This window comes from Scomber japonicus, chromosome 17 (genome assembly GCF_027409825.1).
Source record: "Scomber japonicus isolate fScoJap1 chromosome 17, fScoJap1.pri, whole genome shotgun sequence".
Lineage (NCBI taxonomy): Eukaryota > Metazoa > Chordata > Actinopteri > Scombriformes > Scombridae > Scomber > Scomber japonicus.
Window position 1 is genome coordinate 5887455 of NC_070594.1, and position 20472 is coordinate 5907926.

At 46.5% G+C, this 20472-nt stretch overlaps 1 protein-coding gene across 1 annotated transcript in view; it reads left to right on the plus strand.

The window, feature by feature from the left end:
- Nucleotides 1-279: 279 nt before the first annotated feature.
- Nucleotides 280-20472, plus strand: part of hivep2a (HIVEP zinc finger 2a) — a 32947-nt gene continuing 12754 nt past the window's right edge. Inside the window, exons 1-9 of the mRNA XM_053337550.1 lie at nt 280-1574; nt 2745-4630; nt 4751-5011; nt 5395-5563; nt 5911-5998; nt 6090-7881; nt 8008-8165; nt 16314-16489; nt 19610-19711. Coding sequence (XP_053193525.1) covers nt 584-1574; nt 2745-4630; nt 4751-5011; nt 5395-5563; nt 5911-5998; nt 6090-7881; nt 8008-8165; nt 16314-16489; nt 19610-19711 — 5623 coding nt within the window. The 5' untranslated portion in view covers nt 280-583. The remainder of the gene's footprint in view (nt 1575-2744; nt 4631-4750; nt 5012-5394; nt 5564-5910; nt 5999-6089; nt 7882-8007; nt 8166-16313; nt 16490-19609; nt 19712-20472) is intronic.

Here is a 20472-nt window from a genome sequence, read left to right on the forward strand (position 1 = left end):
TTTGTACTGCTGATGATTTTGGACAACACAACTAATGAGCCCTTCTCTCTCTCTCTTTGTTTTGCTGCAGGTCTTTTGCTGAGTGAACTGAATGACTTTTGAAGCTACAGAAAGAGGATCTACAAGCACTTTTACCAAGAAAAGTCAGTATTTAGTATTCTCAAGAGTTGTATGTTTTTGTTTTTAATTCACTCCCAAGTCCAACAACATTTCTGTTCTCTCTCTCTGCAGATCACTCAAGGATACTTCTACCTTCGGATGAACTGGACAGAAAAACAACGCACAGAGACTTAAGCGTGTTTACAAAATGGCAAAAGGAGAGAAACATTTCTGATGTTGTCCTCTAAGGCTCCCCTTTTATTTCCACTTCCTACTTCCTGTTTCCAGCCTGGCTCTGCAATCAGTCTATTTCAGCTATGGACAGGTACTTCCTGTTTCTGTGAACTTGACGGCAGCCCTCGAAGGTTCAGCTATCATGCCTGTTAGTTTTGGGACCTTGTAACCCTCCAGAACCCACCCTCCCAACTCCCTCACCACCCCCCTTTCACCTCCCTTGTCTAATCCACAAAAGAGCTTCACGAAAATGGAGGCTCGTGAATCAGCTGCCGCTGGGCAGAAGTGCCCAAATAAAGAACCAGTAAAGGACAAGACGCCTCTGCAAAGAAAGTGGGCCTCTGAGCCTTCTGCAACCACCAAACGAAGCACTTTTGCTGACCCGGAGGCAAAACATCGGGAGAGTTTGCCGTGCGGTGCCACCGGGGGATCAGCGCCCCAGCAGAAGTACGGAATCACAGGGAATACTGGGAAGCTGCTATCTGGACCCTCCGCAGTTGGGGCCATAGGAGGCCCGCCATCTCAAGACCCCCAAGGGCCCTTTGCTCAGGGGTTCCCGAGGGGATACGCCTACCAGCTGGGCCAGCCGTACCCTCAGCACCCTCAAACTGAGCGCTTCCTCTCAGGAGCCAAACCACAGCCAGGCCTCGAGCCTCACGCCTGGCCATTTGCCGGCCAGTTGCCCTCAGATGATTTATACCCTGTAGGACACCCAGGACACACTCACCCACACGGAGTTGGGGCAGGGAGGTTTCCACGGCAGAAATCTCCCAGTTTACCCAGCTCCTTTGGACAGTATTCTCAGTCAGGCCCCGAGCCTGGAGATGAGTGCTGCGGCAAAAAAGAGCAAAAACCGAAAAAACCCGGAAAGTACATCTGTCACTACTGTGGCCGAGCTTGCGCCAAGCCTAGTGTCCTGAAAAAGCACATCCGCTCACATACTGGAGAGAGGCCATATCCCTGCGTACCCTGCGGCTTTTCCTTCAAAACCAAGAGCAACCTTTACAAACATCGCAAGTCCCATGCTCATGCCATAAAGGCTGGACTCGTACCATTTTCAGAGCTAGCTGTGGCGCGCAGTGGGGACATGGACCAGGCGTCCCCAGTGGGCGAAGCTGAGGTCCACTCAGATGGAGAGCAGAGCACTGACACAGATGAGGAAGGTGTGGAGGGCTCGACCATGCTGACCGACAAAGACAGCCCCATCCCACAGCTGTCCTTTGAAGCTGACAAGAATACAGGTAATTTTCCCCTTAAAGAGGAACTCAACCATACACACATAATCACATGGATTCTTGTTGTCAGACTGTTTTTTAACCCTCCAGTTGTCTTCCTGTCCTCTAGGGGCAAAATTGACCCAGTCTAGTTTGACTGTTTATAAAGCATGAGGTTTAAATTATCACCTTATACTGTGTTAGACCTTTTTAGCCCACTTCATTCCAACTTATTACCACAGGTTTTACACATATTTTTGGAAATTATGGTCAATATAGGCCTCATTTAAAGGTATACCTCATTTTTGAGTTAACGCCTGTTGTCTTCCCGGGTCAATGACCCTAGGGCAACAGGAGGGTTTGATACAGGTGATTTTTCCAATAATACACATCTCTGCTCAAAATTAGCTTGTAGCTTGTGTGTCTGCTAGGATTTGACGGTCAGTTAAGCCGACATAATGGCCAAGACTCTGAGTTACATTTCATATGTTGACCAACTGTGGTAGCAGCCTTCACAAGTGCTATTTGATAGATGTCTTGAGGGTGTATTTACTAGCTGTTCAGTTCATGCCGACTGCTTCAAATTCAGCATTTCTGTCCTCAGAAGTAGCCATCTGTCAGCTTGAGGACAACAGCTGGCCAAACAGTCTTCACCAGGCTGACTGACAGCAGAAAATGATTAAACTAAAATAGTTTTCATGTAAGCTCCACAGGATAGATTGTCTTATTCGATTGATAAAAAACAAAACATCTGCCTGTAGTGAAACCAGCAAGATCACAAGCAGACTGAGAGCCTTGATCAATCAGTACGGACAGATTTGTGTAATTTAAACAACTGTCCATGCAGATTAGGCTTCAATAAATGCGATAGAGGAGGAAAATGGGGGGTTACGTAAATCTCTCGGATTCTAGGTGGTTTGATACATTCAATTAAAATAATCTGGATTGGCCATTACTCTTTAACAAGACAAGAAAAACTAACCACCCTGAATCTTAAAATGCATAAAGTTCTAAATTAAAACTTAAAAATAAAAAATCGAGCTTGTCAACTTTGAAAAATGTGTATTTTTTTACTTCACACTTCCTGACTGTGTTCAATTGGAGTTATTTATTCCTTACATTTCTTCTCTTTTCTGCTAAAAACTGCTCAACTCTAATCTGTTTTTGGTGCTCTACTCTGTATCATGCTCTACTTAGGTGGTGTGGAACCAGCATATGCAGATTCAGCTGAAGAATTGCCCGTGGGGTCTATGAAAGTGCCTATTCTTATTGTCCCCAAGTCGGGGGGAGTCCCCTCCACAGGGATGGAGTGCCCACCCTTTCAAGACATAAAAGCATCACACCACATGTTGGCGTCGCAGGCTGGCAGAAGAGTACATTCACTGGATGACTCCCCCACCATCAAACAGCGACTGGCTCTGAGACTGAATGAGAAAAAAGGCCAGGATCCTGACTCTGCCATGTCCCAGTCCCTGAACCTCCTCAGTCCTCACAGCAAGGGCAGCACAGACTCTGGCTACTTTTCCCGCTCTGAGAGTGCAGAGCAGCAGATCAGCCCTCCGAATACTAATGTAAAGACGTACGAAGAGATTATGTTTGGTCGGACTTGGTACTACCGACCCAACTCCAGATCTAGACAGTCTATCACGGTGGGTATGGCTGGGGCGGACCCGAGCAGCCTAGCTAGCTTAAAGCAACCAGGTGCAATTCTGGACATGGGGAAGATATCTGAGGATCATATCTGTTTCAGAGGGGATGTAGGAATCTCTGGAGATCCCAAGCAGTATCCAACAGGACCTTGTCAGAGCAGTACAGGGCTTCTGGAGCCTCCATCGGATTCAGGAACCCTTATTAGGAGTAACTCCATGCCAACTTCCTCCCCTCCTAACCTAAGTGTCCCTCCAGCAATTCGAGGCAGCCACTCCTTCGATGAGATGATGACGTCTGATGATGTGTTTTACCCACCAGGGCTTCGCAGACTCAGAAGGCAGGCCGCATTCGAACATTCAGCCAATGAAGCCCACGTAGGAGAGGCTGAGGGCTACGGACATATGCCTAAGACTTTACCTTCATCTCTGGGTATGAAGATTAGTGAGCGACCCCCGGGAGTCCCAGAGCACGTTGCCTATAGCCCATATGGTACTAAAGTTAGCATGTCAGAAATCGCCACAAGAAAAAGAAGGAAAGAGAAGAGTGTTGGGGACGAGGAGGACAGCCCTGGACACTGTGACAGTAGCTGTAGTGGTTCAGTAGAGATGATGGGGGACTATGAATTTAAAGGTAGTTTTGATGGGTCCAGAGGAACCCCAACAGGGAAGGGCTCTCTTCACAGTGCTCACAGCCAGTCTGACAGCTTTGACACCTGTGCCAGCATGTGCTCTGAGGACATTGCACTGTTTACTGACTCTGAGGGGAGGAAGGCAGCTGGGAATGTTATATCAGTAATCCAGCACACCAACTCCCTCAGCCGGCCAAATTCCTTTGAGAAGTCAGAGTCCTTTGAGCAGCCAGGTTATCAGCCTTCAGAAAAAGCTCCATCTAGCCAGTACTCTGAACAGTCCGACACAGAGATCTTTGAAGATGCTCTGAGTCCTGAGTCTGCCCTTTTGAGGACGGAGAGTATGGAGCAGCAGCTGCAGAGTGACAGTGACATGGCCTCCCTCTCATCTTCATCAGCTGCAGCTTCACCTGGCCAGCCTTATCACATCCCACACAAACTAGTCCGGCAACCCAACATCCAAGTTCCTGAAATCAGGGTGACGGAGGAGCCAGACAAGCCTGAGAAAGATACCGAAGCTCCAATGACCAAGGAACCGGAGAAGCAGCAGCAGCATGTGGAGGAGTTCCAGCTGCCACAGAGGAGTGACACTCTCTCCCAGATGCCATCAGAAAAGCTCCCACCTAAGAAGAAGAGGCTGCGCCTCGCGGATATGGAGCACTCGTCTGGAGAGTCTAGCTTTGAGTCGACCTGCACCAGCCTTTCTCGCAGCCCCAGTCAGGAGAGCAACCTGTCCCACTCCTCTTCCTTCTCCATGTCCTTTGACAGAGATGAAGGCCTCAAGTCTGGCTCACCTACCAAACAGGTACCCACTTATATCTTTCATACTTTTAATGTATAAAATACCTCTACAGCAGCTTAAGTATAGTTTTCGTAGCGTGCTAAGATGGTCATGGTATATCTGGTCCTTGTGACTTTGAACCAGGATGACTCGTCGGCCCCCGGTGGTGGAGCTAAACAGTCGGAGTTCCTCACGGTGCCTGGTAGTGGTCATTCCAGCCACCAGCAGCAGAGGGAGATGAGGAGGTCTTCATCGGAACAGGCACCATGCACACTGCCCACAGAGTTGCCTGAAATGCGCAGCAAATCCTTTGACTATGGAAGCCTGTCCTCGTCACGACAGGGAGAGCTTTACTCCAGTGCCTCTGCAATGAAGGAACGGCGGCGTGGATATCTTGTTCGACAGGTAGCAGTAAAAGCTAAAGTTGATTGTTTAGTCTAACCTACAGACTTTGATTAGTTTCTTTATCTTGAGCACTTTTAAAACCCTCATTTAGATGGTAGTAGAAACACCTCGAGAAACTTTTGGTATCCTGGCCCCTCCACCCAAATGTGCTTTCACAATATCTACATTACATTTAGGTTTACCCTATTGCAAATCATCCATAGTCTCACCCACACAAAGAAATCAGAAATCAAACGACAGATGACCCCGCTTGCTTGAAATACTTTCCAACCATTTACCATTTGCTAGTCTTAACCGCCTAGACAATTCCTAATAAAACTGATAAGTATCATTACATGTAATTTCAAGACTGACCCACTTTGCTTCCCCTCTTACGCATGCAGGCTTCATTGAGTGTTTACCCAGAGGCAGTCACTCAGGAACCAGGGGGTGCTGAGATGTCAATCAAACAGGAGAGCTTGGAACAGGGCGTGTGGTCTGGCCCGACAGGATCCCCACACAGCAGCATCGATGTGGCCAGCCGAACCAAGAGAGTTGGCAGTAGTCCTGGTGGTAAGCTTTGCATTACAATCCTAAAACTATGTCACATTATATACAGGAAATTGTTTAAGATTTTGTGTAATTTTCCTTACAGAATTGCCTAAAAGTGTATAATCAAGAACTCAAATCATACTAGCTAAGTCTTTTGTGATACTTTCCCAAGACCTTTAACCAAAAAGCAGTATCATGATAACATGGTTGTTGTTTTAGCTTCTTTCTCTACTCATTAAACTTGGCAGGTTTGGACCGTATTCTAGCCGATGAATGACATGTTTACTGTGCAAAAGAATGAGAGTCGTATATGAGATTTCGAAATACAAGACACATAATACGTTGTTATGTTTAATATCAAGGTGTAGGATCTCACCAACACCAACAGCACCACCAGCATCTACTCCAGCAGAGTATCAGTGAGGACAGCCTGCAGGACGAGCCTCTCTATGGCAGGTAAGGAAGGGTGGATTTCCCTGTGCAACACTAATCGTCTTATTTCGGTAATGCAACAGAGCATAAGAGTATTCAACCTTTTCTGCACTAGGTCCCAGCAGCATCGCCTGCAGGCCCAGGGTTCGTCATCTGAGGGGGAACATCCATGTCACGAGGTCATGAACAAGGAAGGCATCCAGCAGTACCAAAGCAGTCCCCCCTTCCTTTCTTTCCAGCAACCAGGTCTATTCTGGAATCAGGAGGCTAGTCCGACGCCCAGACCGCAGCTGACCCTCCAAGCCCAACAACAACTCCAGAAACTACACATCAGATCTCCGGGCAACCTACCTGGACACTCACTCCACAAACAACAGCAGCTTCACTCCCTGCAGCAAATCCATGAACAGCCACATGATGGAAAACCGGAAAATCCAAGCTCTCAGATGTACCCTGCTTCTTTCTCATCTCGCAGCTCCCCTCTATCCCATCAGCAACCACAAAACTTTGCCTCTCTCTCCTCTAAGCTCCCCCTGCCCAGCTCCACCAACACCTCCATGCTTCTCCAGCAGATGCAACCTGTCTTTGCCACCCAGAACCTGAGCTCCCAAGCCTCTCTGCCCGGTATATTAGTTCCTGTGCGGATCCAAACCCATGTGCCATCGTTTGGTAGTGTTATGTACACCAGTGTTAGCCAGCTGATAACTACCCATGGCAGCGGAGCACACGGTGTAGGCTTAGCCAGGCCAGGCGGTGCTGACAGCAGCAACATGTCTCCTCCAGTTGGCGTTATGAATGTCAGTAAACCCCCTGGAGGAGTTGGAGGAGGCATAAGTGGATCAGGGTTCAACCTATCACACTTCTTGGGACAGACTGATGGGGCAGTGCTACGCTATCCAAACTGGAAGGGTCCAGATTCACTGCCAGAGCAACGTGTGAACACAGGGATCCCGCTGTCACTAACGTCAGGCACCATTTCCACCACAGACGCCTCGGGATCTGGCATCGGAGGCAGCAAACGAATGCTTTCTCCTGCCAGCTCTCTGGAGCTCTTCATTGAGACTAAGCAGCAGAAAAGAGTGAAGGAGGAGAGGATGTATGGACAGATTGTTAAGGAGATGGGTGCTGTTGAGCTGAGTGGGACTGAAACCAGTAGCAAGCCTGAGAAGGATCCAGGCAGAGCTCATCGAGCTCCTCTTAAGAGCGAAGGCTCTATGGATGATTCTGAAAGGATGTCTTCTTCTCCTCCACTAAGCGACTTTCCTGTTGCCACCAAAATTGCCATTCCCGTGCGCTCCTCTGCCCCCCACCTCCCGGATGTACCCCGGGCAGAGAGCTTCACCCCTCCTCTCCAGATTGTCACAGATCGTTCTCCAGCTTCATGCGGCCGGGACTCCCCAGAGGAGCTCGATGTGGACGATTCAGCCCCAGACCCGAGCTCCAGCCCCCACTCCATGGTCTCCTGCAACGATGCTGAGGACGCGGACAACTCCAAGCATCCCACATCCAGTAAACTCCCTGTTAGCATGCTGGTTCAGCTAGCTGCCAACCAAAGTCCAGGATTATCCGGAGCAGTGGGTCAGACTCTGCTCGTCACGGATGTAGCCGACGTCCAGCAGTTTTTCCAGTTCCCGAGCCTTCGCACCATGAGCAGAGTCAGCTGGTGTTTCTTGAACTACACCAAACCCAACAGCACCCAGGCTGCCGTGCGAAGCTCCGTCTACAACTCGTGGTGTGTGAGCTCATACAACCCCAACCCTCTGAACCTCAGCACCAAAGCTGCGCTGACCCTGCTGAGGTCCAAACAGAGGAGGAACACTGACCACATGTACACAACGGCGGCCATGTCGCCACCCAGCTCTGGAAAACTGGTGTCATCTGTGGCCTGGAAGCTGAGATTTGATCAGGTTTGTCTGAAATATAAAGATTTAAAACAGCCGTGGATTCAAATACAGAGAAAGAACATTTTTTCTTCATGGCGTCATACTTCATTTCCTTTCTTTTCTTTCCTTTTTCTTCTTTTGTTGCTGTAGTTGAAGCCAGAGCTGATGCCGGTTGATGTCAGTAACTTTGGGAGGAAGATGAAGGGAGTGGTGTCGTGGGACCGTTCGAAGGAGGAGCAGGTGGAGAAGGAGGTTTCGGTCAAGCAGCCCGCCAACGAACCGACCCGCATCAAGATCTTCGAAGGCGGGTAAGTTCAGCTAACGCACACAGTTCAAGAACTTCAGCCCAATAAAGCGATGGAAATGATCCTGTATTATATCAAATGTGTTGTAGTAACTTGCACTTTTGAATTATTGATTTAAATGTAGTTTTCTCTCGTTGCCTTTGCACTGTAGATCACATTATTCTAGTATTTGTATATATACTAGAATGATCTATAAATATATATAATCTATTTTTCTGTGACTGAGAACAGATTTTAGGCCGTTAATGAAAAATTTAATTTCTACATAAGACAGTGTAAGGAAGGAAAGAAGGAAGGTAGGAAAGGAGGGAAGAAGGAAGGGAGGAAAGGAAGGGAGGAAGGAAGAAAGGAAGGGAGGTAGGAGAGAGGGAGGAAGCAAGGGAGGAAAGGAAAGAAGGAAGGGAGGGAGGAAAGAAAAGAAGGAAGGACAGTAGGACAGAGGGAGAGAGAGAGAGAGGAAAGAAGGGAGGAAGGAAGGAAGGAAAGGAAGGAAGGTAGGAGAGAGGGAGGGAGGGAAGAAAGAAGGGAGGAAGGAAGGAAGGAAGGGAGGAGGGAAGAAGGAAGGAAAGAAGGAAGGAAGGTAGGAGAGAGGGAAGGAGGGAGGGAGGAAAGAAGGGAAGAAGGAAGGAAGGAAAGGAAAAAAGGAAGGATGAAGGAAGGAAGATAGGAGAGAGGGAGGGAGGGAGAAAGGAAGGAAGGAAGGAAGGAAGGGAAGGAGGGGGGAAGGAAGAAAGGAAAGAAAGAAGGACGGAGGAAAGAAGGAAGGAAGGTAGGAGAGAGGGAGGGAGAGAGGAAAGAAGGAAGGAATGAAGGAAGGGAGGAAAGAATGAAGGACAGAGGAAGGAAGGGAAGAAGGTAGGGGGGAGGAAAGAAAGAGAGAAGGAAGGAAGGAAGGAAGGGAAGAAGGTAGGAGGAAGGAAGAAAGGAAAGAAGGGAGGAAAGAAGGAAAGGAGGAAGGAAGGAAGGAGGAAGGAAGGAAGGAAGGAAGGAACAGTCAAAACAGACGGGGTCAATTTGACCCGGGAGGACGACAGGAAGGTTAAGAGCCTTTTAAGAAGTTATTGTTAAGTCTAAACTTTCATGATGAACATACATTTATTTAAAGTGATGTAAAGTCTCGCTTCTACCTCCATAAAAAGGTCTGTTGGTGTTATATCACTCTCACTCTCTCTCGCCCATGTGAGGTTTGCAAAGAGGAAACATTATCATTAATTTCCCCCGAAGAGGTTGGCGTATGTTTTCATTTTGGGTAACTCGTTTGGCTTCTTTTGTCAATATCTCCAAATCTCAGGAGTTTCCGTTACAACTGCTGAGCAACGCCGGATGATTATCTCAGATCTCAGATTTCCAAAAACCAGTTCTTAGTGGAAACTGTCAGAGGGGGTAAAGAGAGAGAGAGCTGATCTGAAACCATAGTAACCAAATAATCAATCAGCTGTCAGACGCAACAAAACAATGACTCCTCAAGTTCTGGTTTGTTTCCGCATGCCGATCCAGTTTTGTCCAGTTTTTTGCTTTTCACAATAAGAGCACGATCGGCTGCATGAGAGGAAATAAAAGATTCAAATATTTAACCTTCCTGTCGTCCTCCCGGGTCAAATTGACCCCGTCTGTTTAGACTGTTCCTTCTTTCCTCCTGTCCTTTTTTTCTTCCCTCGTTCCTTCCTTCCTTCCTTCTGTCCTTCTTTCCTCCTGTCTGTTTTTCCTTCCTTCCTTCCTTCCTTCTGTCCTTCTCTCTTCCCTTCCTTCCCTCCCTCCCTCCTTCCTCCCTTCCTCCCTTCCTTCCTTTCCTCCTTCCATCTGAAGGAAGGAAGGAAAGGAAAGAAGGAAGGGAGGAAGGAAGGAGGTAGGAAAGGGAGGAAGGAAAGAAGGACAAGAAGGAAGGAAGGGAGGGAGGGAGGGAAGGAAGGAAGGAAGGAAGGAAGGAAGGAAGGACAGAAGGACAGAAGGAAGGAAGGGAGGGAGGGAGGGAGGGAGGAGGGAGGGAGGGAAGGAAGGAAAGAAGGAAGGAAGGCCAGACGGAAGGACAGAAGGGAGGAAAGAAGGAACAGTCAAAAGAGACGGGGTCAATTTGACCCGGGAGGACGACAGGAAGGTTAAAGTTGTCTTAGAAAGCGATAAACCTAAAATATAAAATAAATAATTACACCAGAGTTTCTGATTTTAGAAAGAAAACTAACAACAGTGTGAAAAAGGCTTTAAAATAAAAAGTAATGAGGGACGGATCCCACTACACTCCAGTCTATAAAAGCCAGAGCGAGAATTATGAAAGCCGACGTCCAATCACAGCGCTGCGTTTGGAGTGGTTAGGTTAGTCGTTAGGCCTGTGATGAGTTTACCAGGCTCCGAGGGGTTTGGACCCGAAGCTCAACGGGCACAAACTAAACCCACAGAGAAACGTTGTTAACAAATGTCTTTAAAGTCTTTTTGGTTTGATATTTAGCTGTGAGGATAAATAAAGCTCAGTGTTTAGTGGGTCTGGGGTCAAAGGTCAGCAGCAGCAACCTTCAACAGTCTCTTTTGACTGTTCCTTCTTTCCTCCCTTCTGTCCTTCCTTCCTCCCTTCCTCCCTTCCCTCCCTCCCTCCCTCCCTCCCTCCTTTCTTCCTTCCTTCCTTCCTTCTTTCTTTCATCTGTCCTTCTTCCGTCCTACCTTCCTTCCCTCCCTCCTTACTCCTTTCCTTCCTTCCTTCCTTCCTCCTTTCCTCCTTACTCCTTTTCTTCCTTCCGTCCTCCCTCCTTTCCTTCCTCCTCTCCTAAATTCCTTACTCCTTTCCTTCCTTCCTTCCTCCTTTCCTTCCTCCCTCCCTCCCTCCCTCCCTCCTTCCTTCCTTTCCTCCCTTCTTTCTCTCCTTCCTCCCTCCCTCCCTCCCTCCTTACTCCTTTCCTTCCTTCCTTCCTTCCTCCTTACTCCTTTTCTTCCTTCCGTCCTCCCTCCTTTCCTTCCTCCTCTCCTAAATTCCTTACTCCTTTCCTTCCTTCCTTCCTTCCTCCTTTCCTCCTTACTCCTTTTCTTCCTTCCTTCCTTCCTCCTTTCCTTCCTCTTCTCCTATATTCCTTCCTCTTTTCCTCCTTACTCCTTTCCTTCCTTCCTACTGTCCTTCCTTGACTCGAGGACAACAGGAGGGTTAAATAGTTAATTTACACCTCTCTGTTGTAAAAGTTTAGATTTCACTCTTAACTTTTCTTCCTGTGTGAGATAAGAGGTTTTTTTGTTGGCAGTAGTTTTGGCATCAAGCTTCCTAAAAAATGAGTCAGCTAACGAGTGAACGAGTGAACGAGGGTCCGCAGGGCTGCAGAGAATCTCAGATGAGCTGCAGAAATAACTTTTTTTTTGGACAAAGCAGAGCATTTAAACGTCAATACTGAAATGTTTCCATGGCAACAAGTATCAGAAAAGTAGCAAAAGCTGGCGTGAGAGTCGACTTCATATTTTTACTTTTTGTTAGTTTGATTTGAACTTTAGAGTTTAATAATATATTTATTAAAAACTGTATTTTATTAAAGCAGACCCCGTCTATTTTGACTGTTCCTTCTTTCCTCCCTTCCTTCCTTCCTTCTTTTCTTCCTTCCTTATGTCCGTTCCTTCCTCCCTTCCTTCCTTCCTTCCTTCCTTTCCTTTCTTCCTTCCTTCTCTCCTTCTTTCCTCCCCCCTACTTTCTTCCCTTCCTTCTTTCCTTCCTTATGTCCTTTGTCCTTCTTTCCTTCCTTCCTTCCTTCCTTTTTTCCTTCCTCATGTCCTTTCCTTCCTCCCTTCCTTTCCTTCCTTCCTTCCTTTCTTCCTTCCTTCCCTCTTTCCTTCTTCCCTCCGTTCCTTCCTTCTTTCCTGTGTCCTTCCTCTTTTCCTTTCTCCCTCCCTCCTTCCTTCCTTCCTTCCTTCCTCTTTTCCTTTCTCCCTCCTACTTTCCTTTGTTCTTTCCTCCCTCTCTCCTACCTTCCTTCCTTCCTTCCTCCCTTCTTTCCTCCTTTTCTTCCTCCCTCCTTTACTTCCTTCCTTCCCTCTTTCCTTCCTCCCTCCGTTCCTTCCTTCCTCCCTCCTTTCCTTTCCTTCCTTCTTCCTCCCTTCCTACCTTGACTTGAGGACAACAGGAGGGTTAAACAGTGTAGCTCAGCTTCACATCAGCACTTATAATTTTCTTAATTGATTGTTTTCAGTTCTCAGGAATCTGATACGGACTTTGAAGCAATAAAAAAAGTTTAGTTTGATAGCGACGGAGCCAAGACGAGCCTTTATATTTCAGTTATGATGTTATTAAAAGTAATAGATTATTTTCCACATAGAAAGCGAAGGTATTTACCCCTAAAATGTACTTTTAACTGGTCTAATAAAGCCTGTGTGAGGGAGTTAAAGCTAGAAACCCCCCGTAGTGTGAGACATTCCTGCAGTATCATAATGTTTTATAGTCTTACAGTAGAGGGCCAACCGGGCCAAGGTTACTGCATGGAACAGACAAACATGCAAAAATGCCATCACACACACACACACACACACACACACACACACACACACACATATACAGTACATATACACACACAAACACACACATACAGGGAGTTATTAAATGCAGCAGACAGTGAAGTAATTCTCTTTTGTCCCCAAAGGACACTTTAGGAGCATTAAGTGGATACAAACCGCACTAAGAGGCAAACGGGGGAAACAGACGCACAAAAACACAAAACTTGTAAAAAAAATAAGGATCAAAATCTTTCTGGATGAAAGAAAAAACAAGTTTTGGGAAGGAAAACTGAATCCATTACCCCCATTTATTCCTTCACCCCCTTTCCCCCCCCCTTCTCCTCTACACCTGAACATTTTGAAAGCAAATCTGCTTTTATGATCTTACCGTGTGGCGTGAATAAAATAGAATAAAACAAAAATAATCATAGTAATTCATTTTCATAACTGGCCGCAGCTGTGTAAACGTCTCGACTCAGACGAGCGTTCAGAGGTATTTCCCACTCCACGGCGCTACGGAGTTGAAAGACGGATTTTTCCCCCCTCGCTCGATGCAGACGAGGATTTGTTTGATGTTAGCTGATATTCGACCTCGTTTTTAACACATGAGGCTCTGAACTACTCCATTACCTTCACTCCTCCAACCGCTGCAGACAGGACAGGAAACTACACCATTCAGCAGCAGGGAGGGGGGGTTGTGGGGGGGGGGGGGTAACAGAGTCTGAATGTGATGTTCTGCGGCTGAGGGAAGACAGACAACATTTGACTGGTGGTTGGTGGTAAGTGAGGAAGAGAAGAAGGAAAGGAAGGAAGGATGGAGGAAAGAAGGAAGGAAGGATGGAAAAAGAGAGGAATGAAAGGAAGGAAGGAAGGAAGGATGGAGGAAAGAAGGAAAGGGTGTAGGATGGAAGAAGGAAGAGAGGAAAGGAAGGAAAGAAGAAGGGTAGGAAGGAAGGAGAGAAGGAAGGAGGAAAGATGGAAGAAGAGAGGAAGGAAAGGAAGGAAGCATGGAGGAAGAAGGAAGGAAGGAAGGAAAGGAGGGAGGAAGGACGGGAGGAAAGGAAAGAAGGAAGATAGGAGAGAGGGAAGGAAAAAGGAAAAAGAAGAAGGGAGGAAAGAAGGAAAGGAGGGAGGAAGGTAGGAGAGAGGGAAGGAGAAAGGAAAAGAGGAAGGGAGGAAAGAAGGTAGGAGGGAGGGAGGGAGGGAGGGACGAAGGAAGGTAGGAAGGAGGGAAGGAAGGAAAGAAGGAAGGAAAGATGGAAGAAGAGAGGAAGGAAAGGAAGGAAGAATGGAGGAAAGAAGGAAGGAAGGAAGGTAGGATGGAGGACGGAAGAGAGGAAAGGAAGGTAGGAAGGAAGGAGGGAAAGATGGAAGAAGAGAGGAAGGAAAAGAAGGAAGAATGGAGGACAGAAGGAAGGAAGGAAGGTAGGAAGGAAGGATGGAGGAAAGAAAGAAGGAAGGAAGGAAAGGAAGGAAGAATGGAGGAAAGAAGGAAGTTAGCTGATATTCCACCTCCTTTTTGACACATGAGGCTCTGAACTACTCCATTACCTTCACTCCTCCAACCGCTGCAGACAGGACAGGAAACTACACCATTCAGCAGCGGGGGAGGAGGGGGGGGGGGGTTGTGGGGGGGCGGGTATTAGAGGGGGGCGGGGGGGGGGTAACAGAGTCTGAATGTGATGTTCTGCGGCTGAGGAAAGACAGACAACATTGGTCAGCGTTTGACTGGTGGTTGGTGGTAATTTCCCTCCATGACAGACAGACTCCCGCAGACATGCACTGATCCTGCTGCCAAGTGTCCGCTGGTTCACTCAAAGCCTCATTTGGATCGAGAATCATGTCTGACAGTGATGTTTAAAAAAAAAGAGAGAGAGAAAGGGGGGTTGTAAAAGAAGAAGAAGAAGAAGTGGGACTGGAAAAGGAGGACTTGTGGTTATCTAAGGAGCTGCTTTTAAAGACAATGAGGATAAAATATAGAAGTGGAAAAGCTGAAGTTGTTCCAGTTTTAGTTTGTGAGCCTCCGAAAACACTTTAACCCTCCTGTTGTCCTCAAGTCAAGGAAGGAAGGGAGGAAGGAAAGGAAGGAAGGAAGGAAGGAAGGAGGGACGGAAGGAGGGAGGGAGGGAGGAAGGAAAAAAGGAGGGAGGAAGGAAAGAAGGAAGGAAGGTAGGAGAGAGGGAAGGAGAAAGGACAAGAGGAAAGGAGGAAGGAAGGTAGGAAGGAGGGAGGGAGGGAAGGAAGGAAGGAAGGAAGGAAAGGAGGGGGATGGAGGAAGGAAAGAAAGAGAGAAGGAGGGAGGGAGGGAGGAAAGAAGGAAGGAAGGGAGGAGGGATGAGGAAGGAAGGAAAGGAGGGAGGAAGGAAGGGAGGAAAGGAAAGAAGGAAGGACGGAGGAAAGGAGGAAGGAAGGTAGGAGAGAGGGAAGGAGAAAGGACAAGAGGAAGGGAAGTAGGGAGGAAGGAAGTGAGGAGGGAGGGAGGGAGGAAAGAATTAAGGAAGGAAGGAGGGAGGGAGGAAGGAAGGGAGGAGGGAGGAGGGAGGGAGGGAAGGAAGAGAGAAGGAGGGAGAGAGGAGGGAGAAAGGAAGGGAGGAGGAAGGAATGAGGGAGGAAGGAAGGAAGGACAGAGGAAAGAAGGAAGGAAGGTAGGAGGGAGGGAGGGAAAGAGTAAGGAAGGAAGGAAGGAACAGCCAAAACAGACGGGGTCAATTTGACCCGGGAGGACAACAGGAGGGTTAATTTAGTAACAGTCACACTGATACTATGTTAAATTTAAATGGTATAATATATTTAGTGTAAATTAAAACAACAGCATTGAACCCCGTCGACCCTTTTTAATCACATCATGATTATTCCGTCATTATTATTCATCGTTCATAAATCATTATAAATCATTATAAATCATTTATCTGTGTTTTAATGCTGCTGCTAAACTCTGATGTTCAGTTTAAAGTCCTTTAGTTATTCCCAGAGGAGGAATTACAGCGTGGGCACAAAACACAACACAACACGATGATAAACACACAGAGGATAATAAGTGTAGTAAATATAATAATTAACATGAGGAGACTTTTTCATTCATGTTTCTAAAAAATAAGAAACATTCAAAGATACTTTTCTGTTTATAAGAATATTTTCTGTCTGTTTAACATTGAAATGAAATATGTTAACCCACCATCCAGGAGGAAGGAAGGAAGGAAGGAAGGAAGGAAGGAAGGAAGGAAGGAAGGAAGGAAGGAAGGAAAGGAGTATGGAGGGAGGGAGCAAAAGAGGAAGGACGTAAGGAGAGAAGGAGAGAAGGAAGGGAAGAAGGAAGGAAGGAAGGAAAGGAGTAAGGAGGGAGGCAGGCAGCAAGGAAGGAAGGACATGAGTAAGGAGGAAAAGAGGAAGGAAGGAAGGAAGCAAGGAAGGATGGAAGGAAATGAGGAAAGAAGTATGGAAGGAGGAGGGAGCAAAGAAAGAGGGGAGGAGGGGAAGAACGAAGGAAAATTAAAGAAAGAGGGAGGAAAGAAGGAACAGTCAAAAGGGAGACGGGGTCAATTTGACCCGAGAGGGCGACATGAAGCTTAAACATTTGGAGGATTTACACTGTAAAAAAAAAAAGAAGAAAAAAAGGATTCCAGTTTCACCCCAAAAAAACTAAAGCAACCCCCTCCTCCTCCTCATCACTAACGCATTCATGTTTCTTTTTTCCAGGTACAAGTCCAACGAGGACTACGTTTATGTTCGCGGCCGCGGTCGAGGGAAGTACATCTGTGAGGAATGTGGCATCCGCTGCAAGAAGCCGAGCATGCTGAAGAAACACATCCGGACACACACCGACGTTCGGCCGTACGTCTGCAAGTTCTGCAACTTCGCCTTCAAGACCAAAGGTAGAGACTCAATACTCAATCTGTGCTCACTTCATAATGTCTGTTTATGGTAGAGACTCGATACTCAATCTGTGCTCGCTTCATAATGTCTGTTTGTGGTAGAGATTCAATACTCACTCTGTGCTCGCTTCATAATGTCTGTTTATGGTAGAGGTTCAATACTCAATCTGTGCTCGCTTCATAATGTCTGTTTATGGTAGAGATTCAATACTCAATCTGTGCTCGCTTCATAATGTCTGTTTATGGTAGAGACTCAATACTCAATCTGTGCTCACTTCATAATGTCTGTTTATGGTAGAGGTTCAATACTCAATCTGTGCTCGCTTCATAAAGGTAGAGACTCAATACTCAATCTGTGCTCGCTTCATAATGTCTGTTTATGGTAGAGACTCAATATTCAATCTGTGCTCGCTTCATAATGTCTGTTTATGGTAGAGGTTCAATACTCAATCTGTGCTCGCTTCATAAAGGTAGAGACTCAATACTCAATCTGTGCTCGCTTCATAATGTCTGTTTATGGTAGAGGTTCAATACTCAATCTGTGCTCGCTTCATAATGTCTGTTTATGGTAGAGGTTCAATACTCAATCTGTGCTCGCTTCATAATGTCTGTTTATGGTAGAGGTTCAATACTCAATCTGTGCTCGATTCATAAAGGTAGAGATTCAATATTCAATCTGTGCTCACTTCATAATGTCTGTTTATGGTAGAGACTCGATACTCAATCTGTGCTCGCTTCATAATGTCTGTTTATGGTAGATATTCGATATTCAATCTGTGCTCGCTTCATAAAGGTAGAGATTCAATATTCAATCTGTGCTCGCTTCATAAAGGTAGAGATTCAATACTCAATCTGTGCTCGCTTCATAATGTCTGTTTATGGTAGAGAGTCAATACTCAATCTGTGCTCGCTTCATAATGTCTGTTTATGGTAGAGATTCAATACTCAATCTGTGCTCGCTTTATAATGTCTGTTTATGGTAGCGGTTCGATACTCACTCTGTGCTCGCTTCATAATGTCTGTTTATGGTAGAGGTTCGATATTCAATCTGTGCTCGTTTCATAATGTCTGTTTATGGTAGAGGTTCGATATTCAATCTGTGCTCGCTTCATAATGTCTGTTTATGGTAGAGACTCGATACTCAATCTGTGCTCGCTTCATAATGTCTGTTTATGTAACGCTGGATGGACTTTTCCAGACGAGAGTCACCACTAACTAATATTCTGAGCCACGACTCAACAGCTTTTCATTTACGGAGCCGTGTGGTTACCTTTACTGCATTTCATTCCCTTCTTTCTTTCTCTCTCTCTCTCTCTCTCTCTCTCTCTCTCTCTCTCTCTCTCTCTCTTCCTTCTTTCCTCTGTCTTTCCTGCCTTCCTACCTTCCTTCCATCCTTCCTTTCTTCCTTCCTTCCTTCCCTCCTTCCTTCTGTCCTCTGTCCTTCTTTCCTTCCTCCCTCCCTCCTACCTTCCTTCCTTCCTTCTTTCTTTCCTCTGTCCTTCTTTCCTTCCTCCCTCCCTCCTACCTTCCTTCCTTCTTTCCTTCCTCCCTCCCTCCCTCCCTCCCTACCTTCCTTCCTTCCTTCTTTCTTTCCTCTGTCCTTCTTTCCTTCCTCCCTTCCTCCCTCCCTCCCTCCTACCTTACCTTCCTTCCTTCCTTCTTTCTTTCCTCTGTCCTTCTTTCCTTCCTCCCTCCCTCCTACATTCCTTCCTTCTTTCCTTCCTCTCTCCCTCCCTCCCTCCCTCCTACCTTCCTTCTTTCTTTCTTCTGTCCTTCTTTCCTTCCTCCCTCCCTCCCTCCTACCTTCCTTTCTTCCTTCCTTCTTTCCTCTGTCCTTCCATCTTTCCTTCCTTCCTTCCTTCCTTCCTTCCTTCCATCTTTCCTACAAAAAAAAAACATAATTATTGAAACATTTTTAGTCATTTTCTGGTCCTGAACGATAAATCAAGAAGATAGCTGACAGATGAATCAATAATAATGATAGAAAGTTACAAATATTCTATAATTACCTGGTAAATGTGCCTCTTATAAAAGTTAGAGAAGCTTCTGCTGTGTTAAAACTTTTCTAAAACACCAGACTAATCATCATCATCACACTTTTTCATGAGTCATCAGTTTTTATAAAAGTGAGTAAACTCCTCCTCCTTACATCTTTATCCATTAAGCTCATTATAAAAGAACAACGGAGCGATTAGATGAATAAATAAAAGATGCAGAGAGCTTCCTGTCTGACCGCAGCTCATCACATCAGAGCTGGCCGACGCTGACTCGACAATATCTGATGTTTAAATAAAAAGCCATTATCTCCACGACAACCTTAACTTCCTGTCTGTCGTCCTCCCGGGTCAAATTGACCCTGTCTCTCTTTTGACTGTTCCTTCCTTCCTCCCTCTCTCCTTACTCCTTTACTTCCTTCCTTCCTCCCCCTTTTCCTCCTTACCTTCCTTCCTCCCTCCCTCCCTCCTTACTCCTTTCCTTCCTTCCTTTCCTTCCTCCCTTCTTTCTCTGATTACTCCCTTCCTTCATTCCTTCCCTCCTCCCTCCTTTCCTTTCCTTTCCTTCCTTCCATCCTCCTTTCCTCCCTCCCTCCCTCCTTACGCCTTTCCTCCTGTCCTTCCTTCCTCCCTCCCTCCTTCCTTACTCCTTTCCTTTCCTTCCTTCCTTCCATCCTCCTTTCCTCCCTCCCTCCCTCTTCCCTCTTTTCCTCCTGTCCTTCCTTTCTCCCTTTCTCCTGTCCTTCCTTTCCTCGCTCCCTCCTTCCTTCCTCCCTTCCTCCTGTCCTTCCTTTCCTCCCTCCCTCCTTACTCCCTTCCTTCTGTCCTTCCTTTCCTACCTCCCTCCCTCCCTCCCTTCCCTCCTTCCTCCTTCCTCCTTTCCTCCTGTCCTGTCCTGTCCTTCCTGAGGACAACAGGAGGGTTTTATAAGTTTACTATGAAGCAGATTGAGTCATTTTGTCGTATCACTTGTTTTATTTCCATTTCACCTTTTTTTTTGTTTTTTTCCACTTGATGCAGCCAAACAAGCTGGTTTCCAGTAAGTCGAGGGTCATTAACTGGTTTCTCTGTGTGTGTGTGTGTGTGTGTGTGTGTGTGTGTGTGTGTGTGTGTGTGTGTTTTATAGGAAACCTGACGAAGCACATGAAGTCTAAAGCTCATATGAAAAAGTGTCTGGAGTTGGGAGTCTCCATGTCTTCAGTCGAGGACAACGAGGCAGACGACGCCGGTACGAACCACACACACACACACACACACACACACACACACACACACACACACACACACACACACACACACACACTGATACACACTATAAGAGCTAGCAGTGACATCCTTCTATCCCGTCGAGTGTTTTGCCTGCAGCGTTTCTTGGCTCGGTGCGGTCGCTACAGCCGCAATTATTGAAATGGAAAGCAGAGCTGGACGGGTGTCAAACAACCACACTCAGGAAAAGTCTCATATTGTTATTAAAATACTCCTGAGAAACGTCCGGATTCAAAACCACAAGCTCTTCTTTTCTGTAAGTCACTCAGAGATATATGTAGTCTAATAATATATGTGATATGTTCAGTTTATCGCCTCCCGACTGCCGAGGAGTCCGACTTCCTGTCAATCAGCTGATGTGGAAATAATCTAAAGAATGTGATGTAAATGACATCGTGGTCGGAGTGGGAGGAATCTGATTTCCCCTCAAATATTCACATAATTAATAAAAGTCTCGTCCGCTGTTTCTCTCGAGGTCGAGGGAGTTCAGAGAGGAGCTAATTACATGAGCTTTAACATAACAAGTAGTTTTGGGCTTGGAAGGAAGGAAGGAAGGAAGGAAGGAAGGAAGGAAAGATGGAAGGACAGAGGAAAGAAGGAAGGAAGGAAGGAAAGAAAGGATGAAGGATGCAAGGAAGGAAGGAAAGGAGGGAAGGGAGGGAAGAAGGAAGGAAAGGAGGGAGGGAGGAAGGAGGGAAAGGAGGGAGGGAGCAAGGAAGGAAA